Raw genomic sequence first — 20,579 nt, forward strand, 5'->3', positions numbered from 1 at the left:
ACACGGACACGGGGAGGAGGGGAGAGAAATCGAGGGAAATAGAAGAGGACATAGAAAATGAGACAGGGAGAGAGACAGAGATTGACTCTCAGAGAGAAAGACACGGAGGGAGGGAGAGACAGATCCACAGAGCCAGAGAGACAAAGAGACAGGGAGAGGAAGAGATTCAGGGAGACAGAAATGCAAGAATTTATGAGATGGGGAGAGACAGAGGGAGACTGATTCACAGTGAGACAGACATGGAGTGAGAGAGACGCACACACCAGGACCCAGAGGGGGTCACAGGATGAGTGACAGACATAAATGGAGATACACAGCGAAGAAAACAGGAAAATAAAAACAGAAATTCTCAGAGATAAGGAAGGAACCCAGACCCACCCAGAGAGACAGAGAGAGCGCCAGGACTAGGGAAAGGAACAGAGACCCAGGGAAATGGACACTCCCAGAGGGAGACCTAGAAGTACAAATTCACAGAAGCCTAGAGAGAGAAATCAAGACTCGGGTGGCATCAGAAAAATTGAGACACCAAGCCTCCCTGCTCACCATTGGACCCCAGCACTAATACAAAGTTTGTGCAATGAAACAGAGTGACACAATCAGACACAGAGATCGGAGAGGAGCTGCAGTGGCCTAACAGGACTCACCGAGGCACCCTAGTCGGGGAGGAAGACGGGGCCGGGCGACAGATTGGGGAGGGGGCAGGGCACGGCTCGGAGGATGTCCCTTCCCTTCAGCCAGCCCCCGGCGTGGGTGTGCGCACGTGTGTGTGTGTTGGAGGGGACGGCATTTGTCCCAGGTCTCAAGGAGGGGGACGCCTTTAAGCCGAAACCCCGCCTCTCGGTCGTCATGGCAACGCCTCCCCCCACCCGGGGCTCCCACATTTCAGCAGGTGCCTGAGCTGGAGCTCCCACCACCGACGCCGCCCGTGCCTCCGGCTCCTCCGCGCCCTTGCCCTCGGCTCTCCGCCCCACTCGCCCGCTCCCCCTGGCGGAGCCGGCGCGCCCCGGGGTGCCGCTCCCTGTCCTGCGCGCTCCGCTTCCGGAGGTGCCTCGCCCCTCTCCTTCCCACCTCGGAATCTCCCGCCGGCTCTTTTGCTCTTCCGAGCTTTCGGCTCCTTGCCTTTCCACCTGTTTCCCGAGAAAGGCAGGATCCTGGTCCCTGCTACGTTACTGGGGCCATGGCAGGCCTGGGCCCCGGCGGAGGCGATTCAGAGGGGGGACCCCGGCCCCTGTTTTGCAGAAAGGGGGCTCTGAGGCAGAAGGTGGTCCACGAAGTCAAGAGCCACAAGTTCACCGCTCGCTTCTTCAAGCAGCCAACCTTCTGCAGCCACTGCACTGACTTCATATGGTGAGGGAAGGGGGCTGGGTCCCTGAGGGATAAGGAGACTAGTGCTAAAGACCCCTGACGCACCAGACCCCACAGTGACGAGGAAAGCGGGGGCTGCAGCCCTGGCTCCTGGCCCTAGGGTAGGTGGGGTCTAGGGGCCAGGGCCTGGACTCCTGGGTCAGAGAGAGGAGGGGCTGGGGCCCTGGACTTCTGGGTCTGAAGGAAGGGGCTGGGGGCCTGGGCTCCTGGGTCTGAGAGAAGAGAGACTGGGGGGCCAGAATTTCCGGGTTCTGGAAAGGAGAGGCAGCTGGGGCTCAGACTCCTGGGTCCTGCAGGAGGAGGATGGGAGGACGGAGGCCTCCTATGACTGGCAGAGGTGAGAGGTCCAGGTACCCTTTTCTGCACTGACCTCAGATCCTTGACTCTTACAGGGGGATTGGAAAACAGGGCCTGCAATGTCAAGGTAAGAGCTGGGGACCTGGACTCCCAGGACCCTCAGGAGGGTGGAGGCTGGGGCCCCACAGCCTAGGCTGCTTGACACACGTGTTCTCTGGTCCCCAGAGAGGCGCGGGGGAGCCCTGGGCGGGGGGGTGTGGCAGAGACACAACCTGCAGTGGGGAGGGTGCTCTGACGGCGGGGCCAACGCGGAGGTGGTGCTGGGGGCCCCTCCCTCGGCCGGCTCCAGGTGGGGACAGATATTTGGAGAATCTGTTGCCATGGGAACAGTGAGATTTTGGAAAAGGGGAGCTGAAGGGAGGGGGGCTGGAGATGCAAAGTCAGAGCCCCCCCTGCCGTTGCCATGACAACACCACCGTCCTAGGCAGGGGCCGGCCGGGTGGGGTCACCGATGGGCGATGGGCGGGTGGGGGCCGGGTGGGGCCGGCAGTTATGGGGGCCGGGAGAGGGGGCCGAGTCCTAAAGCACCAGCTGCTACTTGCTGAGAACTGAGTGAGTCAGGGAGGGGGGCGGACCGGCAGCGGCGCCCCCAGACTCACTTCTGCCCAAGTTGATGCTCTCTGTTCTGTTGGAGGACCTCTCTCTGTGTTTCCTCTCTTCTAGTTGGCCTGCCTCTCTCCTGGCTTTCTTATCGCAGTCTGTGGGTCTGTGTCAATGGGATCCTGTTTTCTCTCTGTCTCCATCTCTTTCTCTGTCTTCCTCTCTCTTTGTCTCTCTCTCTCTGTCTCTCTATCTCTGTGTCTCTGTCTCCCTTTGGCTGTGGGTATGCATTGGGCTCTCTGTGCTTTCTCTTTTTCTGTGATTCTCTGCATCTCTGTTTCTTTCTTTGGGTCCACGTTTTGAATTTCTGTCTCCCAGTGTCTCTGTCTCTGTCTCTCTGCATGTCAAGGTCTCTTTGATTTTCTCTGTATTGAACTCTATGGGGATCCTCCTCTCCTGGTCTTCTTTCTGTCTGGGTCTCCTCTGTTTCTGATTTTCTGTCCATTGGGGTCTCTCTCTGTCTCTGTGTCTCTATGATTCTCACCTTCAGTCTGCAGCTTTGTGGTTCATCGACGATGCCACGAATTTGTGACCTTCGAGTGTCCAGGCGCTGGGAAGGGCCCCCAGACAGACGTGAGTGCCCAGACACCTGGTTCTTCCTCCTCGGGCTGTGCCCCCGCCCTCACCCCCTCGGCGTCCGTCCCAATTTCTCCTGCTATTTTTAAGGCTGGGAGGGGAGGGGGGCTGGAGAGATAGGGAGAGCTAGTCTGGCCCAGATTCCCTGCCCTTGGCCTGGAAAGGGGGAATGAGAGGGGACCAAGACAGGCTGGGGACCCAGGCGGGGGACAAAGAGGAGGCGGGGTGAGGGGACCTCAGCACGGATGTGGACTGTGATCCAGGAGTCAAGAGATTAAAAAAATAGAGAGCTGAGGGACAGAGAGAGAGACAGAGAGACAGAGAGAGAAATCGATGCAAGCACCGAGATCCTGAGATGAGACAGAGAGAGAACCCAGAGGTGCAGAAAAAAACAGAGACCCAGACAGAGAGATTGGGGCAGAGAGAGTGAGAGCAATGGAACAGAGACAGTGACACAGGAGGAAGGAAAAGGGGACCCAGAAAGACTGGGAGAGACAGAGACACAGAAACTCAGAGACGGGGCGGTAGATACCCAGAAAGGGAAACTAGAATAGAAAATGGTAGATAAGGATAACTGCTTAGGAGGTGCTGAGAGAGGGAAGCCCAGAGAGATCCTGTCATACACATGCACATGTGCATTTTCAGACACCCTGCCCGTGTGTGCACACACACACACACACACACACACATATATATGCATATACAGACCCCTGTGTACACACACACACACACACACACACACACACACACACATATATGCATATTAGACCCCCGTGTATGGACACACACGTGCATGTACAGATCCCCCCATGTGCGCTCACACAGATACACACAACTGTTCTCTCCCTCCCCCCGCCCCCCAACATCAGGGGCTTACAAGAACTGCCCACCTTGCATGCCTACCCCTGATCCCTCCTTCACTTTCTTTCTGGCTGTGGGGCTCTTCTCCCTGAGCCTCAGTTTCCTCCTCTATATAATGAGGCTCACCGTCCAGTGTTGACCAATAGAACTTTCTGCAATGATGGAAGCGTTCTGTATCTTCGCCATCCAGCTGCCAGCCACCACAGCTAACTGCCGAGGGACAGAAATTTAAACCCCATTTAATTTGAATTGATTTCAATTTATTTATTTTTTTATTGAAGTATAGTCGATTTACAACGTTATGCCAATCTCTTGCTGTAACTCAGTTATACACATATATACATTCTTTTTTAATATTCTTTTCCATTATGGTTTATCGCAGGATATTGAATATAGTTCCCTTTGCTATACATTAGGAACTTGTTGTTTATCCACTGATTTCCATTTAAATAGCCACCTGTGGTTAGGGCTACCATGTGGGACAGCATGAGTCTAGATGCCCCCAGTCTTGTTTATTTTTAATTTATTTAATCTATTTATTTTTGGCTGCGTTGGGTCTTCGTTGCTGCGCGCGGACTTTCTCTAGTTGCAGCAAGCGGGGGCTACTCTTCATTGCGGTGTGCGGGCTTCTCATTGCGGTGGCTTCTCTTGTTGTGGAGCACGGGCTCTAGGCCCGCGGGCTTCAGTAGTTGTGGCATGTGGGCTCAGTAGCTGTGGCTCGTGGGCTCTAGAGCGCAGGCTCAGTAGTCGTGACACACGGCCTTAGTTGCTCTGCGGCATGTGGGATCTTCCCGGACCAGGGCTCGAACCCGTGTCCCCTGCATTGGCAGGGGGATTCTTAACCACTGCGCCACCAGGGAAGCCCGGGAAGCCCCCCACCCCCCCGCACCCCGCCCAGGCTTGTTTTCAGGGAAGTCAGGCAGGATAAGAGCCCGGGGTCTGACACAGGGCTGGAGGTGGTTTTATGATTAGCAGATGGAGAAAGGCAGAATGAGAGAGAGAGGGAGAGCACCACGGAAGTCCATGAGGCACTTTGCCAGCTTGTCAGGTCGAGAAAATTGAAGTTTACGTAGAGGATGTGACCTCTGAGAACACATATCGAGCACCACTGTCTACGAGCACCTATATACGTTATGATTTGGCTGCCTCGCCTGCCTCCACCACCAGCAAACACTACATCTGAGTCATCCAGGGCTCATTGCGTGCATGCATCAGGTATCTTGTATATAGTATAGGACTGAATCTGCTTAACAGCTTGTAAGGTTAGGTATTGTTCCTGTCCTCATCTGACCGAGGCTCCTGGGCCAGGACACCTGGGCTTGAATCCCACCTCCACCGCGTATTGGTTCTGTGACCTTCCAAAAGTTTATTTACCTCTCTGCATCTCTGGAGTTCCTTGTCTATAAAATGGGGATGGTAACCATGCCCTCATCTTGTAGGACCGTTTTAAGGACTAAATGAGTCAAATACTTGGGACAGCACCTGGTACATAGCCAGACACAAAGTATTAATTATTATCATTGTAAAATTATTACTATTACTGATGAGGAAACAGAGGACAAGGTCTTTCCTCTATATCACTCTGGCTTTCTTTTCCTTTGTGAAGCACTAAGCTTTTAATCTTGTTGTCAGCAACACAGATCAAGGGCTTAAGAAATGCTCAGGGCTCGACAAGCATGATTTCATTCAATCTTCACAAGAACCCTTTCAGGGAGGGCTCATGGCCCCATTTTATGGGGAGGAAACCTGAGTCTCTAAAAAGGGTGGTGTGGGGGGAGGCCACACAGCTGGGTGGTCGGGAGAGTCAAAAATCTGGACCCTAATCTTTCGAACTGGAGCCACAGTACTGTCTCCTCTTTAATAGCTACTTTCACCTTGAGGATAATCGCAACAGCTTCTGTGTCAGGTACCCTGCTGGGAATTTTCACCCACAGCATCTCATTTCATGCGGCAGGAACACTTTGAGCCAGGGTCAGATGAAGATCTTTAGAGGTCCAGCACATGCACCTGCCAACACCCTCCCTCCGTCCAAGTATAATTCAAAATAGAATCCCCACTAAACTGCAAAATAAGTGAAAGCCCAAGAATGTCCTGAATTTTCACCCTAGGGATAACTCTTGCAATGCATTCGTAGAAAAAGGCAAATATCAGATTATTTAACACTCAGACATTGCTGAGGGTGGAAGGAGGAATGCTTTTATTGGTGTCTTGAATTCTTGCTTAATTGGACTCGACATTTAGCATCTCTTCAAGATATACATTGTTTATTTCCACTGTGCAGAGGAGGGCGCTGAGCCTCAAAATTGGGCACTTACTTGTCTGAAATCACGCAGCTGGGAAATGGCCCAGCTCTTTTTTTTTTTTTTTTTTTTTTTTTTTTTTGCGGTACGCGGGCCTCTCACTGTTGTGGCTTCTCCCGTTGTGGAGCACAGGCTCCGGACACGCAGGCTCAGCGGCCATGGCTCACGGGCCTTAACCGCTCCGCGGCATGTGGGATCTTCCCGGACCGGGGCACGAACCCGTGTCCCCTGCATCGGCAGGCAGACTCTCAACCACTGCACCACCAGGGAAGCCCAGGCCCAGCTCTTGATTAAACCCAAGGGTATGTGGGGACTGCAATAAAATCACTAATAATAACCACGGCAGTAATGACAGCAGTAACGCTACTGAGCACATCTAACATGCCAGACACGGCTCTGTTGTTTACACGTAATGTTTCATTTAGGACACCTGGGTCCCTAAAACTGAGAGGTCATATTCTCCATCCCACAGGGGGCTCAGAGTAGGCAGCTCATCAGCGGGTAGACATTGACAGAGGCTGACAGTGAGTGATCTGAGGTTCATGGTGGCCCACAAGTCCTCGGGAGAACAGCTTGTGGAAGGTTGGGGATTAGGGACTATGGGACTTTGGAAGCCTACACTTCCTTCAGGTTCTTCCCAAATGCCACCTTCTTAGTGAAACCTTCCCTGATCACTCTATTTCACAGTCCCCTTCCCTACTTCATTTTTGTCCAGAGCACCTATTACCATCTGTAATACTATATATTTCACATATCGTGTTTATTTTCTCTCTCCCTCCATTAGAAAGTAAAGTCCACATGGACAGGAGTTTTCCTTTGTTTTGCTCAGGGCTGGGTCCCGGCACCAGGAACCGTGCTGGCACACAGGAGGTGCTCAATAAATATTGTAGAGTGAATGAGTGAGGTGGAGCCGCAGGAAGACGGGAGAGCAGGGCGGAAGAGAAAGAGTTCAGGGGGCTGTTCTTTTAGGACGCCCTGCAGACCCCTTCTGACCGGCTCCTCCCTACCCCCAGGATCCCCGGAACAAGCACAAGTTCCGTCTGCACAGCTACAGCAGCCCCACCTTCTGCGACCACTGTGGCTCCCTCCTTTACGGGCTGGTGCACCAGGGCATGAAGTGCTCCTGTGAGTCTACGCTTGCGGCGCCCGCCAGAACTTGGCGCTTCCGGGGCCCCTGCAAAAGTGCAGTGTCTGGGTTTCCGGTAAATGCTGGGGAATGGAGTCTGGGGTTAAGGGCGGGACCTGAAGTGCTACCCTCAGTTCTGTCCCCCCAGGCTGCGAGATGAACGTGCACCGGCGCTGTGTGCGCAGCGTGCCCTCTCTGTGCGGTGTGGACCACACGGAGCGCCGCGGCCGCCTGCAGCTGGAAATCCGAGCTCCCACTTCGGATGAGATCCACGTCACGGGTGAGACCCCGCCCCTTCGCCTGGCCCCGCCCCTTTACCGGAGCGTGAGGAACCGATTGAATTCCCCTGAGCTGCCCACCCCGCCCCGCCCCCCGACTCAGAAAGGCCACGCCCCTCGCGAAGGTCGCACCCACACTCCTGACCCCACCTGCAAAAGCTGAACACCACTCGGCCGCGCCCCTTCTAGCTCGAGGCCCCTTCTCCAGCCATGCCTCTGGCGCCTCTTAATGGCTGTTCTGGGCATCAAGGTCCTGGGGGTGGAGGGGTGGGGGGTGGGGAATGAGAGAAGAGCTGGTTCCGAAGGAGGTTCGGGTTTACTAGTGGTGATATGGCCAGGGTCCCGACTCCTGGGTCCTAATGGAGCCAGGGTCTTTGGGTTTGATTTCTGGGTCACTGGCTGGGGAAAGGGCTTCATGCCCTGTCTTCTGGGCACTGGAGAAGTAAAAGATCAAAAACACCTGGGTCTTGAGAGAGGCTGCGGAGAGATTGGAATTCTTGAGTGCTGGCTGGGGGAAGGCTCGGGGGCTTCTTCCTGGATCTCTAACCCCATCTACCCTCCTTCCCCTCCCCGCTCAGTTGGCGAGGCCCGTAACCTCATCCCAATGGACCCCAATGGTCTGTCTGATCCCTATGTGAAACTGAAGCTCATCCCAGATCCTCGGAATTTGACAAAACAGAAGACCCGGACGGTGAAAGCCACGCTAAACCCTGTGTGGAACGAGACCTTTGTGTTGTGAGCCTCGGGTGCAGGGGAGGCTGTAATTACTGATAGAGAATGATCTGAGGGTCCTGGTGGCCCAGAACACCCCAGAGAGCAGGTGTTAGCATTGGGGGAATCCCAAAAAGGGCAGAAGAAGGTGGTGGGAGAAGAAAATGAAGTGGTTGAGGGAGAGGGACAGAGATACAGAAGGCGAGAGACAGACATCTGTGTGTTTGATCTCCATCAAAGCTCACCGCTTTAGAATGAGACAGGGATCCGAGAGAGAGGTAGACAGACCCTGCAACTCAGAAGAAGAGACATAAACCCAAAGAGAAACACAGAAGGAATGGCGATGGGTGGGTGGCAGGGAGGGAAAGAGAAGCCAACTGACAGAAAGACAGACGGACAGATCTGGAGGGAGGAGAGGGGCCCCGTGAAAAGGAGAGGCCTGGAGAGAAAGGCCGGGAGACAGAGATGGGGAAGAGCCAGGGAGGGAGGGAGACTGAGAGCTGTCTAGGTTTACTTAGGGCCCAGACAGGGAGAGAGACGCTCTTCGGCAGGACCTGGGGTGGCAAAACAATTTACAGAGCAGGAAACAGGCCCCCCAGCTCCCCGGGTTTGCCTGCTCTTCCCCAGGGCGGAAAGGTGGGCAGCCAAGAGCCGGGCCCCTCATTGTGCCACTCCCTTCCCGCAGCAACCTGAAGCCGGGGGACGTGGAGCGCCGGCTCAGCGTGGAGGTGTGGGACTGGGACCGGACTTCCCGCAACGACTTCATGGGTGCCATGTCCTTTGGCGTCTCGGAGCTGCTCAAGGTTCCCGTGGACGGCTGGTGAGGGCGGGGGCGGGGCCGGGCGGGGCTGGGGGCGGGGCCCCTGCATCTGCATCAACTTCCTTGGGTGGTCCCTCTTCTCTAGGGCACTATCTTTTCTACCTCCCTGTGCTTCTTTCTCTCTTTCCCCCGCCCCTCTCTCCTTATCTCACTCTTTCTCTCTCCTTCTCCGTCTCTCTGTCTCTTCCCCCCGTCTGATGTCACTGCCGCTCCCGCGGGTACCCCCCTCCCCGTCCGTCTCCCCTCCTCCTGCCCGCCTCTGGTCTCCGTCTGTGTGTCAGGTACAAGTTACTGAACCAGGAGGAGGGCGAATATTACAATGTGCCAGTGGCTGATGCTGACAACTGCAGCCTCCTCCAGAAGTTTGAGGTACCCAGACCCCGGCTTCCCCACAAGGAGCCCAGCCCAGTCACCCACAGTTCAGAGCTGGCCTTTCCCAAACTCCATCGCTCGTTGCCCACTGGCCCTGGGACTAAAATTCCCAGAAAGCCCTGGAGTTCTTTCTGGTCTTCTAGGGCACTGCTGGAAATTAGAGCTCCTATCCATCCCCCTGGCTTGGGGGTCTGGGGACCCCCATCCCCTGCTTTAGGGCAATCTCCTACCTCTCTGGGGGCTCTGACTCTGGCTTTCTTCTCCCCCAGGCCTGTAACTACCCCCTGGAACTGTACGAGGTGAGCAGAGCTGGAGGCCTGGAATGGAGACAGTTTCCTTTCCTGTGGTCTGTATCCGTCCCCCCACCTCTCTCTCCTCCAACATCTGTCTTCATTTCCACACACATGGGTTGAGCACATACTTGGTGGCAGGTCTTGTGTTTGCTGAGTAATCCTAGCTCTCCAGAGCCGAATCTGACCCGCAGGCAACTCCTCAAGGTAGGGACACAGTCACAGATACTCAGATTCCAGGATGATGTGCTAAATTAGAGGTAGCCCAGGGAACAAAGAAGCATAGAGGAGGCACTAACCCCAGCCTGGGGCCAGGGGGTTGGGGTGGAGGTGGTCAGGGAGGACTTCCCTAAGGAGGTGACACCTGAATTGCTCCTTGAGTTTTTCTGCCTATTTATCACTGTGCCTTTCTCTCCTCCATTGGTTTTTTGACTTACTGAACACCTATTTCCTGAGGTTTTATGTAAACCAAGCCCTATTTTGGGAGTAGAATCAGGCCATTCCCTGGGGAGCTCCTCTTTTCAATATAGGAGAAAGTTACAGATAGAGAAGGAGTGTGTTTGATCATGGAGATGGCTTCAGGCACTAGGGAGTCCTAAGCCTCTGGCAGGACCTGGGGGAGTCAGAGAAAAGTTCGTAGACAGGAAGTGCAGGATTCCCCAGGCAAAGGACAGGGAGACGAGATTTCCAGGTCAAGGAAGGAATAATGCGCTCGTTCTCTCTCTCTCTCCCATTTATTCTTTAAAAAAACATTTTGTTGAGCCCTCTGTGTGCATGGTTCTAATCACTGGGGATAGAGCAGAAAACAAGAGAGAGAGAGAGAGAGAAAGAGAGAGAGAGAGAGGGGGAGAGAGAGAGAGAGAGAAAGACAACCTCCTGCCCTCGTGGGGCTTACACTTGGAAGGCATTCAACAAAATAAAGGAGTGAATGAGCCTATGTCAGAAGGTGATATGTGATTGTGGAGAAAAATAAATGCTAAAGAGGATAGGGAGTGCTGTTTTTTGAGATTTTTTTTTTTTTTTTGCGGTACGTGAGCCTCTCACCGTTGTGGCCTCTCCTGTTGCGGAGCACAGGCTCCGGACGCGCAGGCTCAGCGACCATGGCTCACGGGCCCAGCCGCTCCACGGCACGTGGGATCTTCCCGGACCGGGGCACCAACCCGTGTCCCCTGCATCAGCAGGCGGACTCTCAACCACTGCGCCACCAGGGAAGCCCTTTTGAGATTTTAGTAGCAATAAGCAGAGAAGCCTTCACTGAGAAAGTGACCTTTGGGCAAAGACATAAAGGAGATGAAATAGTGAGCTGTGAGGATAGTGGAAAGCCTTCCAGGTGGAGGGAAGATCACATGCAAAGGCCCTGAGGTGGGCCCAGACCAGCAGTGAGGCTGGAGCAGAGGGAGGGATGAGGGATGAGGGTGGGAAGAAGTAGGAGATGGAGTCAGAGAGAGAAGGGGTGGGGGTAGCCTCGTCATTTATTGGAAGGATTTTGGCTTTTAAACCAAGTGAGATGGGAGGGCATTGGAGGTGGCCTGAGATGATTTCTATTTGGGCAAGATAACTGCCTCTGTGTCAAGAAGAGATGGTGGAAGGGGGAAGAAGGCTATTGTGAAGGCCCAGAGGGGAGTTGCCAGTGGCTTCGCCCAGGGGACAATGATGGTAAAGGTGTTCAGGTTCTGGGTGTGCTCTGAACATAGAACAACAGGTTGTGCATTCAGCACTTATCTCCTGAGACCTTCATCCACTCAACACACTCCTGCTGAGACCCAAGTCATGTGCTGGGTGATGGTAGAAAAACAGAGAGGAGGGAGACACACTCTCTGACTTTAATGGACGTTGATTTCTGGCTCTGTTTTTTACCTGCTGTGTGACTTCGGGCAAGTTACTTAATGTCTCTGTGCCATCGTCTCTAAAATGGGGGGGTGGGGTGGGTGACAAGGGTCTCCTGGAGGATCAATGGCATATAGTAAGCTATCTAAGTGCTAGTTGAATAATAAACCCTCCAGGCTACGGGAAATCAGAGAAAGTTCTTAAGCCAGAGAGGGGGGTGGAGACAACTTTTTTTCTCTCTCCATCTTTCCATCTCTCCCCGTCCCTTTCGTTCTTGGGTGCTGTCTCTCTGAGGGGCACCTCCTTATCCCCTTCTGGGGCCTGACTAGCTTTGGATCTCTCCCCTTTCTCACAGAGGGTGCGGATGGGTCCTTCTTCCTCTCCCATCCCCTCCCCATCTCCTAGTCCCACTGACTCCAAGCGCTGTTTCTTCGGGGCAAGCCCTGGACGTCTGCACATCTCTGACTTCAGCTTCCTCATGGTTCTAGGAAAAGGCAGTTTTGGGAAGGTTGGATTCCTGGGGCTCTGGGAGAAGGGGGAGAATGTCTGGGGGTGGGGCTCAGGTTTCTGGTTCTTAGAGCTGAAGTGCAGGGGGGAGGGAACTAGGCTACTGAGTCCCCAAAGAGAGTTTGATGGGGTCTCTTGAGTTCCTGGAGAGGAGAGGCATAAAGATGTGGCTACTTTCTCTGAGGGAGTAGTTGGCAAAGTCAGGGCATCTGGTCCCCTGAGAGGGAGAGGGAGGACCTGGGACTCCCATTCGTTTGTGTCCTTGAAAGGGAGGGGTAGGGACCCGCACCTCTGGTTCCCAAGATGGACTGGGCCTTTCCCGCCTCTGCCCCTAGGTGATGCTGGCCGAGCGCAGGGGCTCCGATGAGCTCTATGCCATCAAGATCCTGAAGAAAGACGTGATTGTCCAGGATGACGACGTGGACTGCACCCTGGTGGAGAAACGCGTGTTAGCCCTGGGGGGTCGAGGCCCCGGAGGCCGGCCCCACTTTCTCACCCAGCTTCACTCCACTTTCCAGACCCCGGTAAGAAAGGAGGTGGCAGAGGCCGGCTCAGGAGCCCTGCCTCATCCCCACTGGATGTATCAAGCATTTGCTTTGAGATTCTGAGTTTTTGGCAAGGCGGAAGAACCCTGTGAACTCTGATTGGGTGTGGCGGGCTCCTCAGTGGGCGTGGCCAGAATGCAGGTGCCCCTGGAGGGCGTGGCCACGAGGCTAGGATCCTGCGTGGGAGTGGCCTGAATCCCCTAGGTCTTGAGTGGGTGTTTTTTGAGTTAGGGCTTCTGGAGTAAAAGAATTCGTGGAGAATGTCTTCTAAGTGAGCATGCCTGCAAGTGGGCTCTGAGTGGTGAGGTGGTCACTCTTGGATTCTGAGTTAAGGACTTGTCAGAAACAGGGTGTTTCCCGAAGGCTGTGGAATGGGACAACTGTCAGGGGTTAGAGAGAACGTGACTCTACTTCCAAGAGCTCTGAGTGGGCGTAGCCAGCTTCCTGGAGGTTTTGTTTTGTTTAAATTTTTATTCATTTATTTATTTATTTTTGGCTGCATTGGGTCTTCATTGCTGCACATGGGCTTTCTCTAGTTGCCGCGAGCGGGGGCCACTCTTCGTTGCGGTGCGCGGGCTTCTCATCGCGGTGGCTTCTTTTGTCGTGGAGCATGGGCTCTAGGTGCGCGGGCTTCAGCAGTTGTGGCACACAGGTTTAGTTGCTCCATGGCATGTGGGATCTTCCCGGACCAGGGCTCGAACCCGTGTCCCCTGCATTGGCAGGCAGATTCTTAACCACTGCGCTACCAGGGAAGTCCCCTTCCTGGAGTTTTTTAAAAATTAGTACTGTATCGGGAATTCCCTGGTGGTCCAGTGGTTAGGACTCCACGCTTCCACTGCAGGGGGCCCAGGTTCAATCCCCGGTCGGGGAGCCAAGATCCTGCAAGTGGCACGGCACGGCCAAAAAAATAAAAATAAAATAAATTAAAAATTACTATCATTTGCTAGTGAGGCCTGAACAACTTTGGTTCCTAACAGGTGGCCATGATTGCATATGCATGTGAGTGGGTGTGGAAAGAGGTTTCAGTATCCCAGGGATTTCAAGCAAATGGTGGGCCTCAATCCTAAATTCCGAGAATGGAGGACCGGAACACCCGACAGTTTGGAGTAACAGGGGATGGGGTGGGTGGAGATTCTGCGGTGGCCCGTTGAGAATCTTCGGGGCCTCCCTGTGGGCACAGACAGTTGCTCTGGATTTCTGATTGGGTGGATCCAGAGCCTTTGTCTCAAGTGGGCAGGGATGGACGTTTCCAACCCCTGGTGGGCGTGTCCTTGCCTCTAAGTCCCGTCCACTCCTCCCCAGGATCGCCTGTATTTTGTGATGGAGTATGTCACTGGGGGCGACTTGATGTACCACATTCAGCAGCTGGGCAAGTTTAAGGAGCCCCATGCAGCGTGAGTCTTGGCCAAGAGAGGAGGGTAGAGGGAAGGTGGAAGGGAGTGGGCTCCAGTCTCTGGCCTTCTGACTCCCCACCTCCACCTCCAGGTTCTACGCAGCAGAAATCGCCATCGGCCTCTTCTTCCTTCACAATCAGGGCATCATCTATCGGTGAGCAGTCCCAGGCCTTTCAGGGGAGGGAATCAGACCCCCAGAAGAGAAGGAATTTGAGCTTAAGGCTCCAGCCCGTTGAACTGTACCCTTCCCACCCCCAGGGACCTGAAACTGGACAACGTGATGCTGGATGCTGAAGGACACATCAAAATCACTGACTTTGGCATGTGTAAGGAGAACGTCTTCCCCGGGACCACAACTCGCACCTTCTGTGGGACCCCAGACTACATAGCCCCCGAGGTAATCCTGCCTCCACTGCTCTTGGTGCCCTCCCAATTCACTGAGTAGGTGTGGCTGGTCGTCCAGTATTCAGAGTATGGGGACTTGACCCTGGGGTCTTTACCTGGGTCGTGGGGGTTCCGACAGCAAGCAGCAAAGAGAGGCTCTGGCGGAGCGTTGTAAGTGGGCGGAGCGTTGTAAGTGGGCGGAGCTGAGTCTCTAAATAGGCAAAGTGGGGGGACCTGTGGGTGAATGTTCGAAAAGAGAAGGACCAGCTCTAGGGATTCTAGGAGAACAGGGCCTGTTACTGGACTGTTCTAAGAAGGTGGAGATGATTTCTGGTGTACTCTGAGTGGGTGGGCCCCATCCCCCAGAACATTAGGCATGTGGAGGGTGTCCCCTGAATATTTCAAGTGGGCAGAGTATGCTCTGATTTTGTTGCGGGGGGGTGAAGCTAATGATCTAACTGTATATACATAGACTGAGAGCACGTCCTGACCTCTCACTTGATGGAGGAGGTGGGGTTGGTGGTGCCCTTCCTGATCTTTCCTGGCGATTCTATGATAGTGCCCAAGTAACCAATGCCAGTGGTTTCAAAACATAGCTGGTAATCAGAATCACCTGGGGAGATTTTGAAACATACACACATCTTCCTGCCTCTGCCTCTGGCCTATTGTGGCTGGGATTCTTCAGGGCTGGGGACATCTCTCTTTAAACAGTCCCCTAGGAATTCCCTGGTGGCGCAGTGGTTAAGAATCCGCCTGCCAGGGCTTCCCTGGTGGCGCAGTGGGTAAGAATCGCCTGCCAATGCAGGGGGCACGGGTTCGAGCCCTGGTCCGAGAAGATTCCACATGCCACGGAGGAACTAAGCCCGTGTGCCTGCGCTCTAGAGCCCGTGTGCCACAACTACTGAAGCCCTCACACCTTAGAGCCCGTGCTCTGCAACGGGAGAGGCCACCGCAATGAGAAGCCCGCGCACTGAAAGGAAGAGTAGCCCCCACTCGCCGCAACTAGAGAAAGCTTGCGCACAGCAACGAAGACCCAACATAGCCAAAGAATCCGCCTGCCAATTCAGGGGACACGGGTTCGAGCCCTGGTCCGGGAAGATCCCTCGTGCCGCGGAGCAACTAAGCCCGTGCACCACAATTACTGAGCCTGTGCTCTAGAGCCCGCGAGCCACAACTACTGAGCCCACATGCCACAGCTACTGAAGCCCGTGCGCCTAGAGTCCATGCTGCACAACAAGAGAAGCCACCACAATGAGGAGCCTGCGCACCGCAACGAAGACCCAACACAGCCAAAATTAATTAATTAATTTTATTTTTTACAAAAACCAAAAAACAGTCCCCTAGAAGAATCTGATATGTGTCCAGATTTAAGACTCTCTGGTCTCTGAAATTCTGCCCTATGCACCTGATATTGTAAGGAGAGAGTCCAGTTACCTAGATATTCCGGATGCGTGGAACTTGCGACTTGGTCTTCAGATAGTCTTTATATTTGGGACCAAAGGAATGTTCCAAGTAGGTAGAGTTTGTTTCCCAAATTTTCCAGAGGATGGAGCCAAAGTATTCTGAATGGGAAAAGTTTGTGCTGAAAACATTTAAAGTGGGTAGGGTTCCCAGGCGGTGAAGCCAGAGGGGCCCTAGGTTTCTTGAATCACAAATCCTAATCCCTTGCCTTCCTTCCTCCCCTGCTAGATCATTGCCTACCAGCCATATGGGAAGTCTGTCGACTGGTGGTCCTTTGGGGTCCTGCTGTATGAGATGCTGGCGGGGCAGGTAAGGGAAGGTGGGGAGAGGCTGGTTTGACTAAAGGCAACATGGATGGGGTGCCACCTGTTACATGGCCATCATCTCAGGAGGAGCCGGTCAGGAAGGGATGTCCGTCTGTAGGCTAATAAGAAGCTGTGGGGAAGGTCAGCCAGATAGGAGAGCGCTCTCCGTGGTCCTGAAGCATTATCTTCCCACAGGCTAGGGGTTCCTCACTTTTCTTGTGTCACGGACCCCCTTCTCAGAACAATGTTTTTAAATGCATGAAGTAAGATAATAGCATTACAAAAGAAGCCAATCATGTTGAAATATGGTTATCAAAATGTTAAAGGTTTAATTGAGTAATTTAACCAACTAAATAAATTTAAATGTGTACGGTTGTCTAAACATATTAGAATATGGACCTATATGTGATATCCTACTAATGAAGTAAATGGTAATATCTCACAGGAATAGGAAGTAAATAGGAAGGTCTACCAGTAATTTTGAAGTAGAGATGACTGATTTTTTGAGATATTTGCAACTCTTAGGTGCTAAGAAAATATCTGTGATTTCCATTGGTGATGAAGTGACAGTTACCACTATTTGGGTTTGTTTCCTATAATTGCCATGAATGCTGAATTTGTTTTAGATTTTAAAGAATAAAGATGCATGTTTTTTCCCATCCAAATTCATGGCCCCCCTCAATGGTGTAAACAGACGCCCTAGACTTCACATTAAGAAGCTTTGCCTGGGTACTGCTTCTGCTAATCCCAGAAGACTGGAGGCCACTCATCCAACCGGGAGAATGCTTTTACAGCTTTTCCTGCAGTTTTTCTCTCTTCTATTTAAATGACACGTTGCCTAATTAATACCCTGCCAATTTACGTAGCAGAGAAAGAGAGACAGAACCTCAAAGAGGTGCAGAGAGCTGAAGCATCTGAGATAGAAAACAACAGAGTCTGAAAGTGTGAAAGATACAGCTTTTGCGGTTTGGTCAAATTTTTCCCTAGGAATTTGGGCGCCCAGGGGTGGGCTGTGTTCATGGTGGGCAGTGAGGGTGTGGAAGGTGCGGCCAGGTAGTTTGCCAAGTCTCTGACTACCCTCTCTACTTCCTTAGCCCCCATTTGATGGGGAAGACGAGGAGGAACTGTTCCAGTCCATCATGGAACAAACTGTCACCTACCCCAAGTCGCTTTCCCGGGAAGCTGTGGCCATCTGCAAGGGGGTGAGAGACCTAACTCCTAGATTCTCCAGACCCATAAGCCACACGCCCCACTGCTGCTGTCCAGGGCTGCCCACACATTGTCTACGTGCACCTTAGGAAAAGGCACCCGTTCCTCAAGTTGCTTTACTCCCGTCCGCTGAAAAAATTTATGTAATACAGAGATTTTGTTAGAACAATAACATACTGCCCTGCTGCCACCTGCAGTCCAAGGATGGCCTCTATCCTGTCCTCCTGTGCTAGCTCCTCTCCCCAGCTCATGGCAGGAAGTGCTGGAAGGCCAAGGCTTGCCTCTCCTGCACTGGCTGGGTCAGGTGAACCTAACTCCTGCCACTTTTCTTCCTGCGGGATCTCGGTTGGGCAAGTCACCAAAACTCTGGGAGCCTCAGTCTCCTTCTCTGGGGTCGTGGAGTTAAGGCAGGAGGAAGAGACTAGCCTATAGCAGCTGTTCAACAGATGTTAGGACATTTCTGCTTCTAGCTCCCGTCTCCACGTCTCTCTGACTATCTCTCTCTGGGCTTCTGTCTCATCCCGCTGCCTCCATCTACATATCATGGGGCTTTCTGTGTTGCTACCTTTTTTTCTGTGTCCTTCGGGAATCTCTGTCCCCCTTTTGCATCTTTGTTCTCCTCTCTCTGGGTCTCTGTCTCCCCTTTCTCTGAGTCTCCGCCCTCATATGGGGTCTTCATCCCTCTCTCTGGGCATTTGTCTCCTGGGTCTCCATCCTCTTCTCCTTCTGGACCTTTGTCTCCCCCCACCCCTGCCCCTGCTTGTCTCTTACCTTCTCTGGGTATCTGTCCTCCCTCTGAGTCTCCTCCTCTCTCTGGATCTCTATTCCCCCCTTTCTCTGGGTCTTCAATCTCCTCTCTCTCCCCGCTTCTCCCTCTCTGACACTTTCCCTCTTTCCTTCTCTCCCTCCATCCCCCATCTGGGATTCTTTCCGTTTCCCTTCCTCTCTTTCTGGGTTTCTCCGCCCCTCATACCCTCACACCCTAATTTTGCTTCTTTCTTTGTCTCTCCCTGGGTCTCTGGATCCGGGTTTCATCTACCCCATCTCATTTATTCCCCCTCTTCCTCTTTCTCTCTCCCTTTCTTCTTTCCACTCCCTCGCCCCATCTCTGTCCCATCTCCCCCCGCCCCCCCCCCCCCCCCATTCTTCTCTTTCTGGATCTCTATGCTTGTCTCTCTGTTCCTCCTTCCTTGTCTTCCTTTCTCTCTGTCGTTCTCTGGGCCTCCCTGTCCGGGACTCTGTATGTCTGTCCGTCTCTCTCTGTGTTTCCTACAGTTCCTAACCAAGCACCCAGCAAAGCGCCTGGGCTCGGGGCCAGATGGAGAACCCACCATCCGAGCTCATGGCTTTTTCCGTTGGATCGACTGGGAACGGCTGGAACGATTAGAGATCGCGCCTCCTTTCAGACCCCGCCCGGTCAGTCACCTTCTGGGAACGAAATCTTGGCCCCTAGAGGGTGGAATATCCATGAGCTCCAGTACTTCATGTTTCCCTCCCGGTGTTTCCCACAGTGTGGCCGCAGCGGCGAGAACTTCGACAAGTTCTTCACGCGGGCGGCGCCAGCGTTGACTCCCCCAGACCGCCTAGTTCTGGCCAGCATCGACCAAACCGAATTCCAAGGCTTCACCTATGTCAACCCGGATTTCGTGCACCCGGATGCCCGCAGCCCCATCAGCCCAGCACCTGTGCCAGTCATGTAATCTCACCTGCCGCCACTAGGTGTCCCCATGGCTCCCTCCGCCGCGCCAGCCTTACCCCTACCTCACGCGCCCCCTACTTCACCACCCCCTCTCCAATTCTAGATCTTGCTCCCCAACGTTCTGGCCTCTGCCCTCCCCCTCCCTGCCCCGGGTTCCAGATGCCCCTCCCAAGCGTTCTAAACTGCATACATTCTAAACTGCATACAATCTCTGGAGTCTTACCGTGTTCTAGATTCTGCTGGGCTGAGCCCTAGATTCTGACCTGCCTCAGTGTTCTGGATTCCGCTCCACCAAGTTACAGAGCCACCAACACCATCCCAACTCCAAGGAGTTCTAGACTCCATCTTGGTAGAATCTATGCCTCTTCTTCTTCTTCTTTCTTATTTCTGGGAAATAGCGTCACAGGGCGGGCTGTTTCAGACTGGGATTTCAGGACAACCCCCCCCCCCCCGAGGCCCCACCTACCTCCACTCCATTCTGGAGTAAGTGGGAAGCTGTGCCTCTGTGCTCCAGTGCCCCTCTTCTACACTCTGGGGATTCCTGGGATGTATGGAGGATTCTCTCCCCAGCTGTTCTCAGTCAGCTTTTGTCCTAGACTCCCCATCCTAAACCCACCACTGCATGGCTTCTCCAGTCCTGCTTGGAACCCAACCCCTACCCCAGTGCCTGCCACTCTCGGGGTCTCTCCCCACCCCCAATCCTCTGCCTCTCCCACCCTGCCACAGCTGCTGGAGAATAAATTTGGGATGCTGATGCTGAAGTGTTTGGATGTTTTCTTCTAAGCTTGGAGAATGAAGGGGGTGTGCAGGTGGGACAACGACTATACATAGAAACAAACAGAGACAGAGGCTGAGGAAGGGTCTGCAGAGAGAGAGGGAGAACGCAGAGGCCCATAAAGTGAGAGATGATACCCACAGCATGAGAGTAAAGAACAAAGATCTGGAGAAAGCAGAGAGAGAGCGAGAGAGCGAGAGAGCGAGAGAGCGAGAGAGCGAGAGAGCGAGAGCGAGAGAGAGAGAGCGCGCGCGCGAGCGAGCTACACACAGAGTGCCATAGAGAGGACCAAAGTGGACACGTGCAGGAAGAGGCAGCGGTGTACTCATAGACCACTGAGCGTGTCAGGTAGAGATCCCGGGCACAAAGACAAGCACGCACATATTCGCCCAGAGCAATAAAGCTCACACACTGGCACACTGAGACCCAGCGACTGGGAAGTCCTAAGAGGGAGGATGAAAGGCAAGCCTGCTATTGAGAGACCCTCCAAGACAGAGACACCCGTGAGCTTAAGAATCAGAGACTGAGGCAGAGGGCAGGCAGATGCGCCCTCCGGGCCTCTTTCCCCTGACCCACTTGTGAGTGAGGGGCGTGGAGAGGGCAGTCCAAATAGACTACACTTCCCAGCAGACACTGCGGCGGACCCTTCCCCCAAGTGCGGCTCCCGCCGCCAGGGCTGATGGGAAGTGTAGTCCCTGGACAGGGACAGGCCAATGGAATGGTGTGCCTCTGTCTGTATATTTGGAGGGGACTGAGCTTCAAAGCTTCGCAGGCTCCCTCGGGGAACCCCGGCGTCTCTTGGTCCCTGCAGGCTCTT

At 53.7% G+C, this 20,579-nt stretch overlaps 1 protein-coding gene across 2 annotated transcripts; it reads left to right on the forward strand.

The window, feature by feature from the left end:
* The first annotated feature begins 758 nt into the window (after positions 1-758).
* Positions 759-19,748, forward strand: PRKCG (protein kinase C gamma). Of its 2 annotated transcripts, XM_027080328.1 has the most exons (18): positions 759-1,347; positions 1,758-1,789; positions 2,813-2,895; positions 7,073-7,184; positions 7,334-7,465; positions 8,042-8,198; positions 8,860-8,994; positions 9,276-9,363; positions 9,636-9,665; positions 11,839-11,991; positions 12,326-12,514; positions 13,838-13,929; positions 14,021-14,083; positions 14,188-14,326; positions 16,003-16,083; positions 17,174-17,281; positions 18,564-18,704; positions 18,800-19,748. In XM_027080328.1, exons 1-18 carry the CDS (start codon positions 1,178-1,180, stop codon positions 18,986-18,988), a joined length of 2,094 nt encoding a protein of 697 aa, XP_026936129.1. In that variant the 5' UTR covers positions 759-1,177; the 3' UTR covers positions 18,989-19,748. The 2 variants fall into 2 exon arrangements, with proteins under 2 accessions (XP_026936129.1, XP_026936130.1); XM_027080329.1 differs by lacking the exon at positions 11,839-11,991 and having other exon boundaries at positions 990-1,347; positions 18,800-19,740.
* The last annotated feature ends 831 nt before the right edge of the window (positions 19,749-20,579 follow it).

The sequence above is a fragment of the Aethalodelphis obliquidens genome, unplaced genomic scaffold (assembly GCF_003676395.1).
Source record: "Aethalodelphis obliquidens isolate GAN/ISIS:26980383/991018 unplaced genomic scaffold, ASM367639v1 scaffold43, whole genome shotgun sequence".
NCBI classification, from domain to species: domain Eukaryota; kingdom Metazoa; phylum Chordata; class Mammalia; order Artiodactyla; family Delphinidae; genus Aethalodelphis; species Aethalodelphis obliquidens.

What these genes read in the sequence shown, in the direction of transcription:
- PRKCG (XM_027080328.1), top strand. Translation starts at nt 1,178, where the DNA reads ATGGCAGGCCTGGGCCCCGGCGGAGGCGATTCAGAGGGGGGACCCCGG. An exon ending in CACTGCACTGACTTCATATG is followed by an intron (nt 1,348 to 1,757) that starts GTGAGGGAAGGG and finishes TGACTCTTACAG; the next exon opens with GGGGATTGGAAAACAGGGCC. An exon ending in TTTAAGGAGCCCCATGCAGC is followed by an intron (nt 13,930 to 14,020) that starts GTGAGTCTTGGC and finishes CTCCACCTCCAG; the next exon opens with GTTCTACGCAGCAGAAATCG.